This window comes from Eucyclogobius newberryi, unplaced genomic scaffold (genome assembly GCF_026437365.1).
Source record: "Eucyclogobius newberryi isolate DKJ021-1_F unplaced genomic scaffold, fEucNew1.0.hap1 SCAF_20, whole genome shotgun sequence".
Taxonomy (NCBI): domain Eukaryota; kingdom Metazoa; phylum Chordata; class Actinopteri; order Gobiiformes; family Gobiidae; genus Eucyclogobius; species Eucyclogobius newberryi.
The window spans coordinates 14624234-14646283 of record NW_027315835.1 but is presented as its reverse complement, the minus strand read 5'-3'; the positions used below and the strand labels follow the sequence as shown (position 1 = coordinate 14646283).

Sequence of the window (22050 nt, the reverse complement as noted above, 5' to 3'; positions counted from 1 at the left end):
TAGGCAGAACAACAACATCCATTACATGCAGGTCGAAGGTGAACATAGAGCTGTGAGGGCTGTGGCCTCCTCTTCTGCATCCTCTGCCCTTGAGAAGGACGCCATGATGCTGCGGACTGAGCCTGGCCTGCTCCATCTTTCCATCACGCACACGTCAACACGACAACTATCTTCTCCTGATACATGACAAACTACACATGGGTTTAAACATGTAAGTTAGCATCGATTTACTCACCCCTGAGAAATGCTGTGCTGTTTCAAACTGATTCAACGAGGAGGATGAGGATGAGGATGCTGCTGTTGGTGATGCAGCGGTGAAGCGACTTTGAATACCGGAAATGGATGGTCAGGAACCGGAGGTTAACAGATTAAAAGCCGAACCTTGAGCACTGCTGTGGTGGTTTGGAAAATGTATTTGGGCTGTCTGGAACGTTACCTACTGTATTAAGGAGTAACATTTTATCGTTCAAACTAAATTTGATGATAAAACCTGCCAGGTGATATGACTTCTTTATTACTACAGCTACTGCCACTGGCATCATCTATCATGGAAGTAGCATATAATAGTTCATATTATAAATCCATTACATCTATCCAAATCATGGTTAATAGAATGAAATAATTTCAAGCACTGTTATATTATTAGTTTTTCCATTTGTTCTGGATTACATTGTTGTCCAAACAAAAACCTTTATGCAGCCAGTCCAAATTTTCTGCATAAGCCTAATTACTGTTGATATAGCCTATATACAGTGTGTATTGCCACTGAAGCAGTGCTGTCCACAGAGCGGACGCTGACTGGAGCAGAGTGGAACAGTCTACAGCGAGCCAAATGTTGAGTCAGTCAGGTCTGAACTCTCCACTCTGTGGAGGGCACTACCCAGGTCACTGGACCACTGCCAGCGGGAACTCCCACGGACTACATGAGCCTTTCACTCCAGCCCCACGCTTTAGTGTGGTATGCCATGTGTTTTTCATCCTCATTTCTGCAATATTGTATATAAACTACTGACATATAGATTAAAGTTTGAAAGAACTGGCTGAGATGGTGGTTTACAAGCATTTATAATATGTGTAACACTGTATTTATTCATTCTTTTAATCTGTTTTCCACATTTTATATTTTATCCAATTTATTTCAAAAGATCAGAAAGGAATAGCTAGTCAAGAGGTAACTGTAGGCGAACAAAAAAATATTATCAACGTTATTATGCCTTAATCTCTTTATTATAATAGCTCTTCTGTTCTTCCACATAATTTACCCATCTTTATAACAAATAACCACTACAATGCTAAGACAAAGGCAGTCAAAACAGTTCTGGGCATTCCTTCCTCAAGCTGTGCCTGAGCTTGTAGAGTTGAACATTTCTACCACACTGACAGAGCACCGAGGCGCAGGGCCGACCAGGCCCCGCTGAAGGGGAGGGCCCAGGGAGGAGAAATGTGCAGTGGAAAAAAGGGGGGAGCCAGAGAGAAAAAAGACAGTGGGCTGATGCTTGCCTGGAGGTTTCTCTGCCTGCTGTGGTATTCCCATCCACACTCAGTCCAACTGCTTCAAGGACCAGAGAACCAAGCAGAGGGTCAGGAGCTGCAGGTCTAATAGGACCTAAAAATAATACACAGGAATTTATTAACTCATATCTACAAACATGGCAGCCATGGAAACACTGGAGCAGCCCAGCATCCTTCTGGAGCCACAGACGCTCACTGAGATCTCAGACGACGAGATCAACCTTCCTGCCTCAGATGATGAAGAGCCGGCTGAGGAGAAGAGAGAAGCCTCTGCCGGTCCAGAGGCCGAGGCAGAGCAGGGCACGCAACAGGCTGCTCCAGATCAGCCCATGAACGGGGCCGTGGTGCTCTCGCTACTCGACAAGATCATTGGTGCCGTGGACCAGATCCAGCAGACGCAGAGCGGCCTCGAGGCCCGACAGCAGGAGATGGAGCGCTCTGTCACCACCATCCAGGGAGAGCTGCTGAAGCTGGCCAAGAGCCACAACACCACCTCCAACAGCGTTAACAAGATGATGGAGAAGGTCCACAAGGTCAGCGTCAATGTGAAAACGGTCCGAGTCAATCTCGAGAAACAAGGAGGCCAGATCAAAAAACTGGAGACCAACGAGGCAGAGCTGCTGAAGAGACGGAACTTCAAAGTCATGATCTACCAGGTCAGTTCACTCACTGAGTCTTGTGAGAGGGTGAGTCCTGTGAGAGGGTGAGTCCTGTGGGAAGGTGTGTCCTGTTTGAGGGTGAGTCCTGTGTGAGGGTGAGTCGTGTTTGAGGGTGAGTCCTGTGAAAGGGTGAGTCCTGTGAAAGGGTGAGTCCTGTTTGAGGGTGAGTCCTGTGTGAGGGTGAGTCCTGTTTGAGGGTGAGTCCTGTGAAAGGGTGAGTCCTGTGAAAGGGTGAGTCCTGTTTGAGGGTGAGTCCTGTGTGAGGGTGATTCCTGTGTGAGGGTGTGTCCTGTTTGAGAGTGAGTCCTGTGTGAGGGTGATTCCTGTGTGAGGGTGAGTCCTGTGTGAGGGTGATTCCTGTGTGAGGGTGAGTCCTGTGTGAGGGTGATTCCTGTGTGAGGGTGAGTCCTGTGTGAGGGTGATTCCTGTGTGAGGGTGATTCCTGTGTGAGGGTGAGTCTTGTGAGAGGGTGAGTCCTGTGTGAGGGTGAGTCCTGTGTGAGGGTGATTCCTGTGTGAGGGTGATTCCTGTGTGAGGGTGAGTCTTGTGAGAGGGTGAGTCCTGTGTGAGGGTGATTCCTGTGTGAGGGTGATTCCTGTGTGAGGGTGATTCCTGTGTGAGGGTGATTCCTGTGTGAGGGTGAGTCCTGTGTGAGGGTGATTCCTGTGTGAGGGTGATTCCTGTGTGAGGGTGATTCCTGTGTGAGGGTGAGTCCTGTGTGAGGGTGAGTCCTGTTTGAGGGTGAGTCCTGTGAAAGGGTGAGTCCTGTGAAAGGGTGAGTCCTGTTTGAGGGTGAGTCCTGTGTGAGGGTGATTCCTGTGTGAGGGTGAGTCCTGTGTGAGGGTGATTCCTGTGTGAGGGTGAGTCCTGTGTGAGGGTGATTCCTGTGTGAGGGTGATTCCTGTGTGAGGTTGAGTCTTGTGAGAGGGTGAGTCCTGTGTGAGGGTGAGTCCTGTGTGAGGGTGATTCCTGTGTGAGGGTGATTCCTGTGTGAGGGTGAGTCTTGTGAGAGGGTGAGTCCTGTGTGAGGGTGAGTCCTGTGTGAGGGTGATTCCTGTGTGAGGGTGATTCCTGTGTGAGGGTGATTCCTGTGTGAGGGTGAGTCCTGTGTGAGGGTGAGTCCTGTGTGAGGGTGATTCCTGTGTGAGGGTGAGTCCTGTGTGACGGTGTGTCCTGTGTGAGGGTGAGTCCTGTGTGACGGTGTGTCCTGTGTGAGGGTGAGTCCTGTGTGAGGGTGATTCCTGTGTGAGGGTGAGTCCTGTGTGACGGTGTGTCCTGTGTGAGGGTGAGTCCTGTGTGAGGGTGATTCCTGTGTGAGGGTGATTCCTGTGTGAGGGTGATTCCTGTGTGAGGGTGAGTCCTGTGTGAGGGTGAGTCCTGTGTGAGGGTGATTCCTGTGTGAGGGTGAGTCCTGTGTGACGGTGTGTCCTGTGTGAGGGTGAGTCCTGTGTGACGGTGTGTCCTGTGTGAGGGTGAGTCCTGTGTGAGGGTGATTCCTGTGTGAGGGTGATTCCTGTGTGAGGGTGATTCCTGTGTGAGGGTGAGTCCTGTGTGAGGGTGAGTCCTGTGTGAGGGTGATTCCTGTGTGAGGGTGAGTCCTGTGTGACGGTGTGTCCTGTGTGAGGGTGAGTCCTGTGTGACGGTGTGTCCTGTGTGAGGGTGAGTCCTGTGTGAGGGTGTGTCCTGTGTGAGAATGGATAACTTATAACATGATTCTAGGTGATCTGTACCTGGCCAAATGCAGCTCTAAAACCTGCTGAATTGGAGAACCTTTTACAGAAAATGATATAAAATTCTACCTCTATAACCTACAAACGTAACATAAAGACTGAAACAAATGTTCCAAGCCTCATCAAAAGTATGGTGGTTATATCAAAGCTATAAATTCCCCCATATCAATGATTTTTTTTCTGGGCCCTCCACTTCAAATTTGTGTTGATATGCAGCAGCTCTCTGTGAAATTTGGACTCCTCTGTTTTATGGCCAGATTTATAAATCCAATAATTTTCCGAAGTTGTACAGTTGTAAAACGGTTTAAAAATGACTAGTTTAAATAATATAGAACATATACTTTAATATTCAAAATAATTTCAGATTTCCATTGAAAACAAATGTCTCATTTGTGTCCCAGGCCCATTCACATGCTGGCTGAATGCACTTCTCAGCCTGGAGATATTTTCTTCTCTAAGTACAATATTCATGACTCTAAAAATACAAGTCTTCACATGTGAACTCTACGCTGCGTCATCCTTGGCCCCCCTCATCATCAGCTTCTTTTTATTAAGGAGATGGAAAATACCACAGGCCTTCTCAAAGTCGTGCCCGGCAGAGACAGAACAGAGGCGAGTGCCTGGCCCGCGGGTGATGTGGAATAGCTCGCAGCTTTTTGCACAACGGTGTAACAACATTCAGAGTTTCCAGCCCTGACTCAGTGGTTCTCCTTACTCTTTCCAAGTGTTAGTTAGGCCTTGTGTTCTGAAAACTGGAGCGTTCCTGACCTGACACGCCACCCTGCTTTATTTTTATGCTCTAGACCCATAAATCATCATCCAATTTCCATCATCACAACCTGGCATTCATTTCATTAGGTGCTTGTTTGGGGAGATAGTTAGATAGATTTCCCAATACATTCCTCTCTCATAAGCACAGTCAGATGTCAAACTTGCAGATAGTGGCTGTTGTTGCCAAGGGCTTGGCTCTGCGTAAGAGAAACTCCCCCTGAAATGCCTTTCTCTAGCTTTCTCTACTTCAAAACGCTGACTTTATTTGTAGCTGCCAACAAGGGCATAAGGATTCATTTATTTATTCAAGAGGCAAACCAGCTCCCTCTGCACACAGTATCTCACTGTTTTGTACATGGCAATGCACAGCAGTTACCAAAACATTTCACGAGTCCAACTTTAGAAATAGGCCTAAATTTAATGAGCCTACATGCTATCAGCCGTAAGGATCAATATTTACCCCCAGGTGGGTAAATCCCACGGCACTGCGGGATGTATAGGTGTGAGGTGTGGATGTAATGGGACTTTATTTAGACAGCTGATGTATGGTGTAGGCATGCTTCTGCTTCTGCTTCTGCTTCCTCCTTATGTGGAACCAGTCACTGCCTTGTTTTCCACTCCTCCATGTCTCCACCCTTTAGAAAAATGCACCCATCCCATCATCCAGACTCCTCCACGGCCCACAAAGAGCCTTGCCTCATGACTATTTCTATCCACAACCCATTCATTCAATTTGCTGTGGAAAACATCTGCAACACCTGCAAACTCCGGATGAAAATGGAATGTCATATTGGTAGAAAAAGCTTCAGTTGTAGTCATCTGGACTCAGTTTGAAAAAGTAGACGTTTCGACTCTCATCCAAGAGTCATTGTCAATAATGTCATATTGGGTTATCTGAGTTGCACTGATGTTTATAACACGATAATAAATGGTTATACACTGGTTTCAGGCAAATGATTTCCTCCTGGTTTGAAGAATTTTGTAAAGAGTTTTCCTTTTTTCATAAGATAGAAATAATTTGATTTGAGTGCGTGATTACTGTAACAACAAAGGACCATTGTCATAGTTTAAACGAGGCCTGGAGACAAAATATTAATCTGAGTATTGTTAGTGGACTTCAAATACCAAACTCAAATCAATCAATACATATTATAACCAGGCTATTTAAAGCAACACAAAGGCAGAAAACACAATGTAGGGTGTGACTAGAAAGAAACAATGCCTTGACCAAGATTAAGCCGTGGTTGAGGTTTCAAGTAAGCTCTACCACAAGTTCAGACCACTATTGTACAAAAAGACACAACCTTTGCCACAAAAAAGCAGTGCACCTGTAATGTTTTGGTTTGTGCATATTTTACATTACCAAAACTCAATTACTGCATTGCTTGTGAACCTTCAAAGGATTCAGAGATACGCCAGCAGCTGTCTGGGATTTCTCAGGCTCCAAGTCAGTGCATGTAAATTCATCACTCCAAAGCCATTCTTCACTACCACTCCATAAATGGCAATGGAGGGCCTAACTGTTTCCAGATCAGAACTGGCTTACAGTTTGAGCAAAGAGCTGAACGTTTTCATGAACCCTGTGTGATGAGGCTTGGTGTGCGGGGACAGGGCGAGGTTGGGGGGGCTCACACACAACAGAGGGGCGTCTAAAAATAGCAGCCATCACATACTTGTTTGATTGTGAAAAGGAAAGAGTCTTTGGCAGAATGTTGTCCTATTTTGGTAACTTTGAGATTCATTAAACTCATTTCTTGGACGAGGAATGGTGTTTTAAAAACAGAAAGAAGTTATTTAACTTTGTAATTATTCTTCAAATGTATAAAACAAGAAGGAATAAAGTCAGAATGGAATGCACAAGAATGATTTGAATGCCTCTTAACTGTTTTTGCAAATTCATTTTTCATTAAAAAAAATAATGTTCTGTTTGAGTGACCATACAAGTAAAATAACAAAAAAGTGAAACTTTCAGATGACTCATATGGGGCTGACTCACAGTTGCTTGTTAGTGAGTGTCTTATGATTCCATTGGTCATTATAGTGTGCCTAAATAAGAGAGAAATCAAATACAATGACCTTTTTTAGTTGTTTCAGCTTCTAAAAACAAACCTTCCAACTATGAACGATGTGGTCATGTACTGATGTTTTTCAGTTGGATTTGTATTAGTGTAGACTTGGCAGTAGCACGGCCATGGCTGCCCCCATCAGTGCCGTGCCTTCAGGTGTTGAAAACGGTTTCCTCAGATGTTTGGTGGAACTGGGAGCTGCTTCAGGCCCCACTGGTGCAGCCTTGGAAACCCTTGTATAGCTTGTGTTTGCTGGAGCGCCATCAATCTGCAAGTAGTGGACACACTGGAAACAAAGTGTAACTGTCCTAAATCCTGAGTCAGACCAGTGTCTCCCTCCCTAAAAAAAACACATCAGAGCCCAAAAGCAGAACGGGGCTAGACTCATGTGACCCTGCCTACTGTCCAGCCAATAAAGCAAAAGGCTGCCCATGTGATCAAACTAACTTCTCAACACAATGTTGGTTTGTGTTGAATGAAATACAGATGAGAAGATTGCAACTTTTTAATTCAATAAATCTGCAGGATATTGCAGTTCTCAAGAAACTAACTTGTTATCAAAGTTCTCCTGATGAATGAAAGTTTATGTGACAAAATGCAGCCCAAAGTCCCAACCTCTGATGATGGTTACGTTGTTATGCAGCAAGAGAAAACTACAGCTCACCACAAAGAGCCATGAGTCATACAGATAAAAAAAATCAAATACTGGCCACATAAATCCATATAATTGCTAGCCGGCAGTGTTTCCATGGAAACACAAACATACAGAGCAACAGAGGTAGAGGGCTTGTATCTGGTGTTGTGGTGAAAGAAATCACAAGACAGCGATCATTGTGCCCTCATAAAATCAGCTTTCCCTCCTTCACCACATGCGTTCTCAGTAAGAGGGTAGACACATGCCCAGCGCATAACTCGGCTTGTACAGTATTTTCCAAGGCTTTGAGAGACTTTCCTGCAGCCGCTTCAAGAACAATGTCCCATTAAATGAGGAGGGTCAGGAAGTCAACACCAAGGTGAATGCTCCACTTCCCAAACCCTTTTCCATGCACACAGACATGGTCTAGAGAGTGCTCACTGTGCTCGCAGGTCTACATTAAATGATGATGTTATTACACACACGGGTATTTTGTGTAGTCTCTGTATCTCTTAGACTCCTAGTCTCCTCTAGGATGTGTCTTTACTGTGTGGTGTGTTAAATTTGAGGAACACCAGAAGCTATTCTCATGGTTCTTATAGCTCAGTGTGTGTGTGCGTGTGTGCGTGTGTGTGCGTGTGCGTGTGTGTGCGTGTGTGTGTATGTGCGTGCGTGTGTGTGTGCGTGCGTGTGTGTGTGTGTGTGTGTGAGAGGGAGAGCAGGTAAGCTGTTCTGATACAGCCCTGAAGGGAAATTCTTTCTTTCAAGGCCAAGTTCCAATGTTGTAATACAATAGTTTCATAAAGGCCCAGCTAAACTGTAGCCCTCACAATGGACACTGACACTTCTGGTTACATCATCAGCTTGTTTTCCTTTTGCGCAGATGGAAGTCTGAGATTTTGAAGTATGATTCCACTTACGCAGTTATTCACATGTTTCCACAAAGAGATCTCCCTCTTACACACATCCTGTCGTCCGGTGGGCTTTTGTCTCGGCCCTGTGTGTTCCTGTTTTGCTGTGAGCCCTGCAGACTTTAGGGACATAATTGCTCGAGCAGTTGCCTGCAGAATGGAAAGAGGAAGCCACTCCATAGCAGCGTTTCATGAACAAGCTACACCATTACATCCATGAAGTTATGGGGACACATCTTAGGACATACTACCATGAAGAAAAGAGGGAAGGGCAAGTTAAAGCAGCGAGACTGGAAGGGTCCATGTGGGCAGTGACCACTTCACCTAAACATGTCCTTGTGTGGCCTGGAACAACGGTGGAACAAATAAGACACAAAAACTTTACGTCTGTCAAGGTTTTTATACCAAGTACCACTGAGGAAAATGTTTTTGCCTTTTGACTACCACCAAATCCAAACAAGGTCTAAAATATTGCACAATTGCTATAGAAGTCCTAACCAAGGATGTATCCAAAGTAGGAGAAAAAATTAGGCTTAAACGGAAGGGAAGACCTCTGCACCATTGTTTTATTAGGTTAAATTATATCAGTTTGGACAAGCAGCCACTATTAGCTCTATATACTGATAAAATACTTAAAATAAATATTTGTATGCGTGTGCTGTTTGTGTATTTGCCAATAACCTACTCAACTCACCCTTATTTCTTTACCAACAGGATGACGTGAAGATACCCTCCAGGCTCAGTATCTCCAAATCCCTGAAGGCAGAGTCTATAGCTGGAAGCAGGGGCGGCAGTATGCTGGAGCTCAAGGAGGCAGTGGAGGAGCCAGGAGAGGAGGCAGGACAGAGCACTGACAAGCCCCACGTGGAGCTGTCCTCAGATGAAGAGGGTGTGGACGTTGAGGACGTACTGGAGGAGACACGGGCAGAGCGCATCAAACGCAGCAGCCTGCAGCGTGTCCAAACTCTAAAGACTGTCTTTTCCAAGGAGAAGATGGACAAGACCAAGGCCAAGACCAAGGAAAACCTGGAGAAGACCAAACAAAAAACCAAAGATAATATTGAGAAAACCAGGCAGAAGACCAAAGATAACATTGAGAAAACTAAACAAAAAACAAAGGAGAATATAGAAAAAACTAAACAGAAAACTAAAGAAAACTTGGAGAAGACCAGGCAAAAGACCAAAGAGAACTTGGAGAAGACACGCCACAACATTGAGAAGAAGATGGGCAAGTTGGGAACGCGCATGTCTGTAAACCCCGAGCGCAAGCAGAAAATGCAATCAGAAAAGGACAAGGTGAAGAAGGCCTTCACACCAGACCACGTGGTGTACGCCCGATCCAAGACAGCCGTCTACAAGGTGCCCCCCTTCACCTTCCATGTCAAGAAGTTCCGTGAAGGGGAAGTGGAGGTGGTGCAGGGAACGGAGATGATCGAGGTGTCCCAAGAGGGAGAGGCCTTCAGCGGGGTGGACACTGAGCTGCAGGACGAGGCGGTGGAGGTAGAGATGGAGATGTTGAACGGTGGAGGAGAGGAAGACGAGGCGGACGACCACGATGAAGTTGAAGAAGCTGAGGACCACGAGGACGAGGACAGCCAAGACGAGCTGCAGAAGGATGAAGACCAGGACAGAGACAGTGATTAGTCTGAGTCACATGTAACACATTGCACCACACTATCATGAAATCTATGGCCCATTTATGTACAAGACCAAGAGAGAAGTTTGAAGTGATTGTCTGTTGGAACAAAGACATAATGTGACAAATAGAACAAATAATGCAGTATTGAAGAGAAAATAAATGTTTCCCAATGTAGAATATAATCATTTTCAAAACAAATGCACATCCTATAACCTGATTGTACCTTAGACTAATTGCTCCATACCAGAAGACGTTTCTATCGTTATTAAACCTAGACCTATGTTTTTGTTTCTATGTCACCTGACTCTTTATCTGTAGATGTAACTGTGACTGCTGCAGCCTCTTTGAACATCAACTATTTCAACTATTATCCACTGAATAACTGTTCTGTTCCTTCCTATCAACCTCCTGTGTCCACACTTTATTTTTCTGTGTGCTTTTGATTGATCCATTGTATTGTATTTGTTGATCACATGTGCAGATGTGGGTGTATTGATACATACACTCTGGTGCCCTCTGAGCTTTGATCTCTGTAGAAACACATCACAGATAAAGTTCAGACGCCAGCACACAGGTGAAACAGGTGAGGCCTGACAACGCGTAGTTATTTCTCTTTAAATAGTAATTTTATCTTCAAGGTAAGCACAAAAAAAAATCATCACAATTGTTTGTTTGAATATTCTTTTCTGAACCACTAGCTTAATATTCACTTTAATAAAGTCTAGTTCACTCATTTTGAGACTACTTTTGTAATTTTCTTTATGTCTGTAAGCTCATTATTTAGCTCAGTACATCTCACTCACTCATGGTTAAGGCAAAATCATCAAATGGTTTGAGTGACAATCATGTGACTTTGGGGGTAAGGAGAGGCAGAAGAAGGTGGGGGATTACATTGTGTACATACTGTGTCTGTTGCAGTGGGATGAAGCTGCTAGTACATTTTCTCCAGCTCAGTGGTGATGAGGAGGAGGAGGAGAAGGCATTTATGATATAGGACATTCAGAACCAGGGGGAGCTCAAACTTGGCACAATTATGCAGAGATTAGGCTCAGTGAGTTTATTCTTAATGCAAAATAGACAAAGCCACAGGGGCGTATGTAGCATGGGTTCACCACCAAGATGGTCTATCCCCAGGGCTCAGAAGTACACAGAGTTACACTAGCCTAGAAATTAACAATTTAAAAACTAAATATTATATCTTTTGAATGGGCCTGGAAATAGTACCTATGTACCCTATGATGTACATACTGAGGCAAAAGTGAAATATCAAAACACATTTTAATCATTGTCTGACATCAGATCTAAATGCCATGGTTTTAAGCAAGACAAAGTAACAATTTGGGACTAAAGAAACGTCAGTTTGCTTATCCATTACATGGATAAATACTATTTGTTAGCCTTGAAATTGTATTTGAACTTCACAAAAAGTATTTTTGAAAAGTATATGGAATTTATCTCTAGATTAAATAAAAACTATAGTGTATCATCTACTTTTTGTAAAATACAATAAGATATCACTCTCATACATCACATCAGAGCCTGGTTCAAGGTGTCTTTATCAAATGAGTGGTTTTAATTTGCTGAAAACACCTTGATTTTTCATATTTTGTGATACTCTGATGCTAATCAGTTTCTTCATTGAAATCACTTATTTTTTCAATTCAGGAAGTGAGAATGTTTTCAAAAATGTATCGAACATTTCGTGACTCATTAACAATGCAAACCTACAGCCCCCTTCATATTTTGAGAAGGATTTTGGGTGCGCCCATAGGCGCGCGCTCCATAGGTGCGCCTCCTTTGTAACCTGTAGGATTGCGCCATCTAGCGACAGAGCGTCACAGCGCGAGCCCCGTGCGCCTGGTGTGTTCACGCGAAGCCCCGGCTGTTGTACTTCCGCGGGTGACAGCTGCTCCAGAGGAAGAGGAAGGAGCAGGTAGCCGTAGCATGAGGGCCTCTGGCACCAGCTCCAGCGGTGTGGACTTTTCTACAGACTCTTTCTGTACGGAGCGCTACATGAGCTGCGTAAGAGCCGACACTACCCGCCTCACACGATGTTTGTGTGTGAAGCGTATGTAGCACAGGTCAGGCTAGTACCGAGCTAATGCTGCGAGGGCAAGTCAAGAAAACGCATCTGAAACTTGACTACTACAGACTGTAACAGTCTTTAGGTTTAACAGTCTTGGGTGATCCACGCCACCTATTCATGGGTTTCAGTGTCCTCTCTCAGCGTGTTGTATGCCACATTGTGAGAACTTTTCCTCACATTCTGAATCCCGTAGATATGGGACTTCTGAACGGGACTGGGGATATTCTGGGGCAGTTCTATTATTTTCTGTGAACGTTGGTTAATCTGCTCTATTGACCAATGACTGTTTCATTGATAAGTCTATTGTTGTCATTTTGGACTTTAGAAATGAAATAAATTAAATTGAATTAACTTGTGCTGCCCAGTGGTTTGGCGGCAGCACATAATTATGCCAGGCTCCACATTGTTTTGAGTTCGAATCCCGGCTCTGACACTGTCCTGCCGTCTCTCTCATCCCCATTTCACGCTCAGCTGTCCTGGCCATAAAATAAATTTAATCCTGTTTTTTTTCCCAGTGGCACTATGGCTATGTGGATCCAAGCCCAGCAACTACAAGGTGATGCATTACACCAGATGCAAGCGCTGTACGGACAGCACTTTCCCATTGAAGTGCGACACTACCTGGCTCAATGGATTGAAAACCAATCATGGTAGGTGGATTTTTGTTTTAAAATTACTCATCTAATATTCTTCCACCGTCAATCTTTGCCATAAATGGACTTTGCCTACTGCAGGGACGCAGTAGAGCTGGAAAACCCTGGAGAGGAGGCCAAAGCCAAGCGTTTGCTGGACAGCCTGGTCGCAGAGCTCCAGAAAAAGGCACAGATTCAGGGAGGAGAGGATGGTTTCCTGCTCAAGATAAAGCTTGGTCATTATGCCACCCAGTTTAAGGTATGTATCTTTTATGAGTGTTGGGCCTAACAGTGCATTTGGGTTGGGGTTAGACAAAAACATCACTTTTTACTGCTGGAAATGTATGACTTGTTGAAAATGTTGAAGATAAATCATTGCAACATCCAATTCCTTTTGTGCCATTCTTGTTTATTGTGTTTGTTGTATTCTATAAAGCCAGAATAACAGACCACAACTATTCCATGTGTGTCTCTAGAGCACATATGACCGCTGTCCATTGGAGCTTGTGCGCTGTATCCGACACATCCTGCAGTCAGAGAAGAGGCTCGTCCAAGATGCTACAAATGTAAGTACAATTCCATTATGTTTATGCAATTTGGACTAGTTTACACACAGTTTCGAAATAGTTTATTTTTCATTTGACAGGCGGTTATTTCAAGACTATTTGTGTAGTTACTTTTGAACTTAGCTTGATTAAATTAAATAAATGATTATTGTAAATGCAGAGTCACGGGGATAGGCTCCAGTCACCCCTAACGGGAAAAAGCGGTAGAAAATGATTATTGAAAATTGAAAAAGAGCAGCTGACTGACTCGCACTTCCACCGAAAATTTTAGCTGCAAGTCTGTCTCACGGTTAACATTATTAACTGAAGTAGGTTAATATGTGGAAATTTGTAAACAAAGCACTCTTTCTCTGGGTGGCTTGATAATGACTTTGTGGTCTGTAAAGAATTTATTTGTTAAGATGGGCAACTCTTTGCAAAATCACACAACCAGAAGGAGGGGTACAAAATATGGCAGTGCCTGTGGCAACTTCCTGAATTAGGTGGACAGAACTTCTACTGCTCTGAAATAGTTGTGCAATTTTATTTTCCAAAAACATCAATAGAACATTTACCTAACTTGAGCGTGACTCGGTGGGAGCGCTATGGTAACAGATACTAGTCGTAATTGATTTACTGTAGTTTTAAAACTTTCTTCTGAGTTTCTTATGTTTATACTTGTATAGTTTTGTAGTGTACAGTGTGTTTGGAAGCAGTGGTCCAAAGGCTCTTTTTCTTTTTCTGTTTGTTGACAGGCGAGTAGTGGTACAGAAGGTCAGTCCATGGATAGTTTGTCCCAGCGCCATCAGCAGATCAACCAGGCCTTTGAGGAGCTACGGCTGGCGACTCAGGAGACTGAAAATGAGATGAGGAAGCTTCAGCACAGCCAGGAGTACTTTATTATTCAATATCAAGAGAACCTTCGCATCCAAGGTAAAATTTACGTAGACTACAATCTGTACATTGCTTCATACACAGGTCTTTCAAACCCCATGAAATTCCCAGCTTAGTTAAACTTGTTTAAGGCACAAGAGACACAAAGACTGTTGCTGTTGGGTATGCGTGGATCTTCCTCTGTGAAAAACTCTAGAATGTGTGTTTTTTGGGTCTCAGGTAACCCCTGAACCCGGTGATGTATATCCCAACACAATTCCCTCATTACGATACGTATCCAGATGCATTTTTGAAAAAAGTGTCTTAAAAATTTACCAAATGGGTATTTTTTTTAACTCTGGATAAGGACAGGTTTAAAATTTCATGTTTACTGTATTCACAAAGCATAAGTCCATTATGCTCTAATAACTTCATACATCGAACCAACTGATCCAAATAGAAATATATGGAACTCATTCTAGTAAAGTATTGCATGTTTCTTGCCAAACAATTGCCAATCAGCTTCTGATCAGGTCCACAGTTCCTTCTCACCTCGGCCGTGAGCACAAACAGCAGATCAGAAGAACTATTCCACTTCGTTTGCACGTCAGTCATTGGCTTGTGGTCCGGCAGATTGAGCATCTTCTACTTTTCCTGCAGGACAGTAACAGCGCGCCCCTCTTTAGGAGTTTGCTTCTAAATGGCCAATGGCCTGGACAATTCATAATAAATTAATGTTTTTTAAAAGTATCGATACTGTGTGCTACCCGGTGGTAAAGTGGGTAAGGCACAGCTCACAGCTCAAGGCACACTCCCCGGTAAGGTCTATTCCAGGGTACCGGAGAGGAGAATCCGACCAATAGTCGAACCTCGGATTCAGGATGAGCAGAGTGGTTTTCATCTGGTTGTGGAACTGTGGACCTCTCCATCAAGTGCTCGAGAGTTCAGTCCACATGTGCTTTTTGGATCTGAAGAAGGCTTTTGATCTTGTCCCTCGGGGTGTCCTTTGGGCGGTGCTCCACGAGTACGGGGTCCGGGGTCCAGGGCCCTTTGCTCAGGGCTGTCCGGTCCCTGTATGACCGGAGCAGGAGCTGTGTTCGCATTGCCGGCAGTAAGTCAGACCTGTTCCCAGTGCATGTTGGACCCCGCCAGGGCTGCCCGGTTCTGTTCATAGTTTTTATGGAGAGAATATCTAGCCCTATGTCTCTCGTCTGGCCTGGGAACGCCTCGGGATCCCCCGGTGGAGTTGGAGGAAGTATCTGGGGAGAGGGAAGTCTGGGATTCCCTGCTTAGACTGCCCGTGACCCGGCCCCGAATAAGCGGAAAAGAGGAAACTCCTAACTATGGCCACACTGTTTGCCTGTTTTCCCTTATGTTTTAGCTCAGATAAGCAGCCTTGCCTCCCTGCCAGCTGCCGAGCGCACTCAGAGAGAGCCAGCCCTCCAGAGTAAGCGAGCCACAGTGGAGTCCTGGCTCACCAGAGAGGCCAGCACACTCCAGAAGTACAGACTCGTAAGTACAGATGGTGCACCATTGATGTCGAGGCTTCATTTATGATGTTCAATATTGATATTTATTGTCTGTTAGGAGTGCACAAACACACACATTCAGCATCATCCTCCTTTTGGCCAAATGTATGCATCTTACCCCAACTCTGCTCTTTTCAGCCACACTTATTTGATTGATTACATATCAGCATTCAGTTTTACGTAGTTTTGATGTGTACCTTGATTTTTATAGGGTTAAAAGTAATTACTATGCTGTTGTGCTTGTCCTAAGGATCTGTCTGAACAACATCAGAAGACTTTAGTTCTCTTGAGAAAACAGCAAACGTTAATTCTGGATGAGGAGCTCATTCAATGGAAGAGAAGACAGCAGCTGTCCGGTAATGGAGGTCCACATGAAGGGGGACTGGACGTGCTCCAGTCCTGGTAAGGTTTTCTCCTTGAACCCTAATGACAGGCTCAATAAACTTAACTATACGTTTGAATCCCAACTCCGACAATGTACTGCATGTCCTCCCTTCTCTCCCATCCCCCATTTCATGCTTATCTGTCCTGTCTCATAAAAGCCTTAAAAAATATTTTGAAATAAATGAATACACTTTAAAAAAAAAAGAATAAACCGTTTCCCTTTTGTTTTGAGGTGTGAGAAACTGGCTGACCTCATCTGGCAGAACAGGCAGCAGATCCGTCGCTGTGAACACTTGACGCAGCAGCTGCCTCTACCTGGCCCCATGGAGGAGCTGCTGAGCAAACTCAACTCTGATATCACTGACATCATTTCTGCCCTAGTCACAAGGTAAAAGGTTAACAATGGTTTCTGTTATTGCAAAGTAAATAATTGAATAATATTTCAATATTTGTTTTTAGCACCTTTATCATTGAAAAGCAGCCACCTCAGGTGTTAAAGACTCAGACTAAGTTTGCAGCCACTGTGCGCCTTCTAGTGGGTGGAAAACTTAATGTCCACATGAACCCACCTCAGGTCAAAGCTATAATTGTGAGTGAGCAGCAAGCCAAAGCGCTGTTAAAAAATGAAAGCACACACAGGTGAGAAACACTGACTCTTCTACACCTGTGCACGTTCTGTAGTTTATGGTATGTGGTTTCCAGTGAAAGTAGCGGAGAGATCTTGAACAACAACTGTGTGATGGAGTATCACCAGGCCACCGGGACCCTCAGCGCTCACTTCAGAAACATGGTATTATATCAGTGACATTTATATTTTGCGTTTTATGAGCACTCCATTGAGTTATAACCTTTATAATGCGTCTCAAATAACACTTGATGTGCATTATACAAAGTTCTATTAGATTAAGCGTTAACACATTTTTAATAGCTGTTTCTTGTGGTGTGAAATGTCGGTCTGAGTAATATGAGTAAATTTGTTTATTTTTCTGCTTTGGATATGCAAATCAAGAACTTCCTATTTATTTATCCCTTTATTTATTATGTATTCAACTCGCCCTGTACTGCTTTAACAGTCCCTAAAGAGGATCAAGCGCTCGGACCGCCGCGGAGCTGAGTCAGTCACAGAGGAGAAGTTCACTGTCCTGTTTGAATCACAGTTTAGTGTTGGGGGCAATGAGCTGGTCTTTCATGTCAAGGTAAGGATACTTACTTTCCACTTTACTATATATTGTATTGTATAGCGCAGTACAATATACATTTAAAAATGTTTCAAAGATTGCTCAAAAGGCCAGCAGAGGGTGTGATATATAATCCCAAGGAGAGTGAAGGTGAATATTTACACTCTTGTGTTTGCCCTGCAGACCTTGTCTTTACCAGTGGTGGTGATTGTTCATGGCAGCCAGGACAACAACGCCACGGCTACAGTCTTATGGGACAACGCCTTTGCTGAGCCGGTCAGTTTGAATTTATATTGATTTCAATCTATATTTCAAACTCCGGCGGTCGATATAAAACAATTGTGCTACCCTCAAAGATGGTCCGCGGGTTAAAAACACAGGGGAGGAAGGCGTTCTACAGACGCCTGGTGGTCATTCACCAGGCATCATCACAGCATTCAGCGTGGGAACCGTATTTTCTATAAACAACAGCCTGGCACTTGTCCAACCAGGGACCCCTAATAACATACAAAGTGTATCATTGTACGCAACCTGTAGCTTCTTGAATTTACTTACCGTTTCAGCACCACAAGTGGGCATTATAGAGCGGTGTGTAGTAAGGTTTAAACTGAGTTATTAACTGCATATGTGAATTTTTTGTGTGAGAATATTAGCTTGTGCATACGATTAACAGTACAGCCTTAGACTTATTGTACATTTTTCTTACTGAATAATAATAAATAACTACAGATGGCAAGGATATTCCTAAAATTCAGGTTTGATGGTTTATGTTGGTAATATTGTTCTCTTAGGGGCGGGTGCCTTTCATCGTCCCAGATAAAGTGCTGTGGCCACAGCTTTGTGAGGCTTTGGACATGAAGTACAAGGCAGAGATGCACAGTGCGCGAGGCTTGTCGGACGAGAACCTGGTGTTCCTGGCACAAAAGGCTTTCAGCAGCACCAGTAATAACCCTGAAGACTTCCGCAACATGACCATTTCCTGGGCCCAGTTCAACAGAGTAAACTATCCTAAATGTGCTACATTTTTACAAGAACCGTCTGGTAACTTGGATTGCTTTGCATTCACAGGAGAGCTTGCCTGGACGCAACTTTACCTTTTGGCAATGGTTTGATGGAGTTGTTGAGCTCATGAAAAAACACCTAAAGCCTCACTGGAATGATGGGTTAGTCTTTTTCTTTAAGATGGTATATACTATGTTTAATGAAGTTGATGTTTGAAAGTGTTTAAACTCTTTTGAATAGGGCCATCTTGGGCTTTGTCAACAAGCATCAGGCCCAAGACATGCTCCTGTCCAAACCTAATGGGACATTTCTGCTGCGCTTCAGTGACTCAGAGATTGGAGGTATCACCATCGCCTGGGTAGCGGAAAACCCCAACAAATCAGGTCGGTGAACATATTCAATTGTCCTTTTAATCAAATAAATCATTAGTTATTTTAAAACTGTTGCATGGATACTAATTGTTGTGTGTTGGAACAGGAGAGCGGCTGGTCTGGAATCTGCTGCCTTACACCACCAAGGACTTCTCCATTCGTTCTCTCGCTGACCGCATCAGTGACCTCAATCACCTGTTGTTTCTGTATCCGGATAAGCCTAAAAATGATGTGTTTGCCAAGTACTACACACCCCCTCTCTGTATGTACACACAAGATTAACTTTAAATATTTTTTTTGTGGGGGTATGTACCAATTGTGTCATTCTTTTACAGCCAAAGCACCTGTTGATGGATATGTCAAACCACAGATCAAACAAGTTGTTCCAGAGTGAGTACAATTTTCAGGACATAAGTATTAGATGTATTTAGTAAAATAATTTATATTCAGGTTGCCAGAAAGTATTTAATCAGAAAAAATGAAGGAATCTATTCATATAATTAATATGAAACTATGATGCCTATTATCAGCTTGTTTCTGTCCCATTGATTCAGATTCACCAGCCCTAAACCTGAACCTCCCAGCTTCATGGACCAGACCACATCACCTTCTGTGGGCCACACGAGCGGCTTCACGGTCTTCCCCTCCATGTAAGAACCCCCGTAATCAGACGCAGTTTCTTGTTTCTCCTTTCAACACATCGAGGGGTCAAATTGGAAAATGGTAAAACTTTACTAACAACTTAAACTAAATGGTTGTTTGATCTATGCCAATAGTTGTATTTATTTATTTTATTTTACTAAAACTTTTTTTAACCAGGTAAATAAACATTGAGATTGAAACCTCTTTTTCAAGGGGGCCCTGGTCCTTATATTTATGTTCTTGACACATCGCTGATCCTAATACCTTCTTTAATAAAAAGTGAGAAGCTCAGTACTCTATATCTATACAAATTTTGATATCATATTGATAATTTTTAACGCACTAATGGTAGTTTTGCTAAGAGTACCATGTGATCCTTTAGGCCCACTTGCTCTGCTACAGACACAGAATAGGCTTATTCAGGAATGGTCCAATTTTGTCTTGGCATATTAGTCATTTTTATGTGTAGATACTAATCAATAATAACTTTTTAATAACTCTAGTTGCAAATTCCCCCCCCCCTTAACCTTAAATACCTGTTCCTCAACCTAACCATATCCTGATCCTGATCTACAAATAATCCATTGGTGGGACTCAAGTGTCCCCTTGTCTATGTGCAGTGTTTCCTTGACTGAACATAATGCATGTACAGGTTTGGCTTTAGCCTTCCATGACCTTGAGTGTGAAGTGACTGTGTACTGTTGTGCCTGTCAGGACTGAGGCCATGATGGACGCTGAAGGAGAATTTGACCTGGAGGACACGATGGACGTGGCTCGTCATGTGGAGGAGCTGCTTAGCCGGCCCATGGCAAACCAGTGGGGAAACCAGCCGACCTGAGGACCTCCTCTGCCCGACTTTGTGTAAGGGCCCAGTGATGCCTTCTAAACACACACCCGTTTGTAATGTGTCTGGTGTGACCCGGTCCTGTTATCCTCTACCAGGGCTTGTCATAAATTTGTTAAAAGGTTTTTGTCATTGCTGCATTTTTGTTGTTGGGTTTTTTTAATTATGCTTTACATTTGTGAGTTGGGAACAAGCTACATTTAGAAGATTACTATTTTTCCATATAACAACCTATATATTAATATTAATATTAATATATAATATATATATATATATATATATATATATATATATATATATATATATATATATATATATATATATATATATATATATATATATATATATATATATATATATATATATATATATATATATATATATATATATATATATATATATATACTAAATAGGGCTGTACTATTTGGGAAAAATATCTAATTGCATTTTGTTTTTGTTTTTAATCATATTGCGATTATGGTTTAGATTTTAGGAACAGGATTCTGTTCAAAGTTCACATTTTAAATATGCTCAGGAGAATTGACCTAGACTGAACAACTGCCAACCTTTTTAAACCCTGGATATTTTGTTTGTGGAGGAAAATATGATAATTGTGTCCATTCAAATTGGCGTTTGGATTTTATTTGCAATCGTGCAGCCCTAATACTAAATGTAAATGCAGTGGGACAAGTATTAAGTATTACACTGTTCCCATTCATGACCATTCAATTCTATCTGTTGAGTCAGAAATGTTTAAAATAGCACTTGGTCTGACAGTTATGATGAACTGAAGAGACGGAACAGCAGATCACAAATGTTCATCCAGTTATTGAAATATATTGAAATGTCTATCCACTAAGCTGCTTATACATTGAAAACCTGTCTTGCACACTTTTACATGACCTGTTTAAAAACATTGATAACAACATGGGTTGAAAGAAATCTTAGAAAATATTTTGTCATCCATTTGTTTCGATGTAAAAGCCTTCTTGACTTTTAATGCTTTCAAATGCCTTTTGCTTTTGCTTCAACCTATTGCTAATTGACTAGTATTAGATTTATAAAGTTGGTCTAATTAAAATACTGTATTTGATGTCCAACTATTACAAAAAACAATGCCAATTTAGATTTTTTTTATACACAATATGCTAATCAAACCAAAAGCATAATCAGTTCTGTTGACTAATCGACCTCCTTTTGTCAAAAGACAGACGTGTCAGAAATCTGGCTTTTGACAATCTCAGACCAGGAGTGCAGTCATTGTAAATTTAGAGTAATTGAAACTCCAAACACTTACTGTGGGCCTGCCGTGTTACTGTGGTACATACACATATATATACTGTATATAAATATTGATAAACATTAACAGCTCTAACTCTTGGGATATGGGAGGGCCCTTGCACCTGATGAAATCTCTGGGTCATCAAAAACAGTAAGGTTTTTTTAAATCGGTTGCTATTGCCCACTTATGCATATTCTTGCATGGATATTGATACTATGCCTGTGCCTTGAGTGTTGCTTATGTAAACTAACGGACAGAAACACTTTGTACCCCACACCTTTCTGTCAAAGCTATGTGAAGTCTTGCTTATGTAGGCAAGTGAATGCAGTTAACCTCAGGAAATCACTTTATGGCAGTCAATGCAAAGCTCTGTGATCAGGACAATTCTGATTAAACCAAAAACACAATGTTAGATTGTATTTTTGCTTATTTCAGCGCCTTTGCCTTGTGCTTTAGTGTAACCCTTTAAGCCTACTGTTTACGTCTAACTTAAGGTTGGTCTCACCAGCTGATCCCTGTAGTCCAGTGTGTGTGATGTATTGCAGTGTGGAACCGTATTTTGATAAATAAACACTTTTATATGGAACTCCTTTTTGTCTTGACCAATTTATTAATTAATGATCGACTTCCTTCACCAATACGCTTAATTCTTTAAGGGAGTAAAAGGTTAAAAGTACCAGAGTGCGTAACTGAGTTGAGTTTTGTGAACATTGTAAGCCATGATTGTAAGTCATCCAGCCTGTTGGCCATTGAACTGTGC

The 22050-nt window shown here is 42.7% G+C and overlaps 2 protein-coding genes across 2 annotated transcripts; both read left to right on the top strand.

The window, feature by feature from the left end:
• Positions 1 to 1462: 1462 nt before the first annotated feature.
• cavin1b (caveolae associated protein 1b) lies at positions 1463 to 10656 on the top strand. Its single transcript, XM_072456912.1, has 2 exons — positions 1463 to 2168; positions 8998 to 10656. The coding sequence occupies exons 1-2, from the start codon at positions 1650 to 1652 to the stop codon at positions 9925 to 9927; spliced, it is 1449 nt and encodes a 482-aa protein (XP_072313013.1). The 5' UTR covers positions 1463 to 1649; the 3' UTR covers positions 9928 to 10656.
• Positions 10657 to 11791: 1135 nt separating this feature from the next.
• Positions 11792 to 20246, top strand: LOC140368586 (signal transducer and activator of transcription 5B-like). Its single transcript, XM_072455537.1, has 19 exons — positions 11792 to 11944; positions 12524 to 12658; positions 12743 to 12899; positions 13117 to 13206; positions 13941 to 14118; positions 15440 to 15570; positions 15838 to 15989; positions 16204 to 16359; positions 16431 to 16610; positions 16674 to 16761; positions 17045 to 17167; positions 17333 to 17425; positions 17941 to 18147; positions 18218 to 18312; positions 18392 to 18534; positions 18629 to 18784; positions 18858 to 18912; positions 19077 to 19172; positions 19879 to 20246. The coding sequence occupies exons 2-19, from the start codon at positions 12531 to 12533 to the stop codon at positions 20000 to 20002; spliced, it is 2352 nt and encodes a 783-aa protein (XP_072311638.1). The 5' UTR covers positions 11792 to 11944; positions 12524 to 12530; the 3' UTR covers positions 20003 to 20246.
• The last annotated feature ends 1804 nt before the right edge of the window (positions 20247 to 22050 follow it).

Excerpts from the sequence above, each read along its gene's own strand:
- cavin1b (XM_072456912.1), top strand. The coding sequence starts at position 1,650 with ATGGCAGCCATGGAAACACTGGAGCAGCCCAGCATCCTTCTGGAGCCA. Across the intron at positions 2,169-8,997 it reads TCAAAGTCATGATCTACCAG|GATGACGTGAAGATACCCTC; the intron begins GTCAGTTCACTC and ends CTTTACCAACAG.
- LOC140368586 (XM_072455537.1), top strand. The coding sequence starts at position 12,531 with ATGGCTATGTGGATCCAAGCCCAGCAACTACAAGGTGATGCATTACAC. Across the intron at positions 13,207-13,940 it reads TCGTCCAAGATGCTACAAAT|GCGAGTAGTGGTACAGAAGG; the intron begins GTAAGTACAATT and ends GTTTGTTGACAG. Across the intron at positions 18,313-18,391 it reads AAGCCTCACTGGAATGATGG|GGCCATCTTGGGCTTTGTCA; the intron begins GTTAGTCTTTTT and ends TCTTTTGAATAG.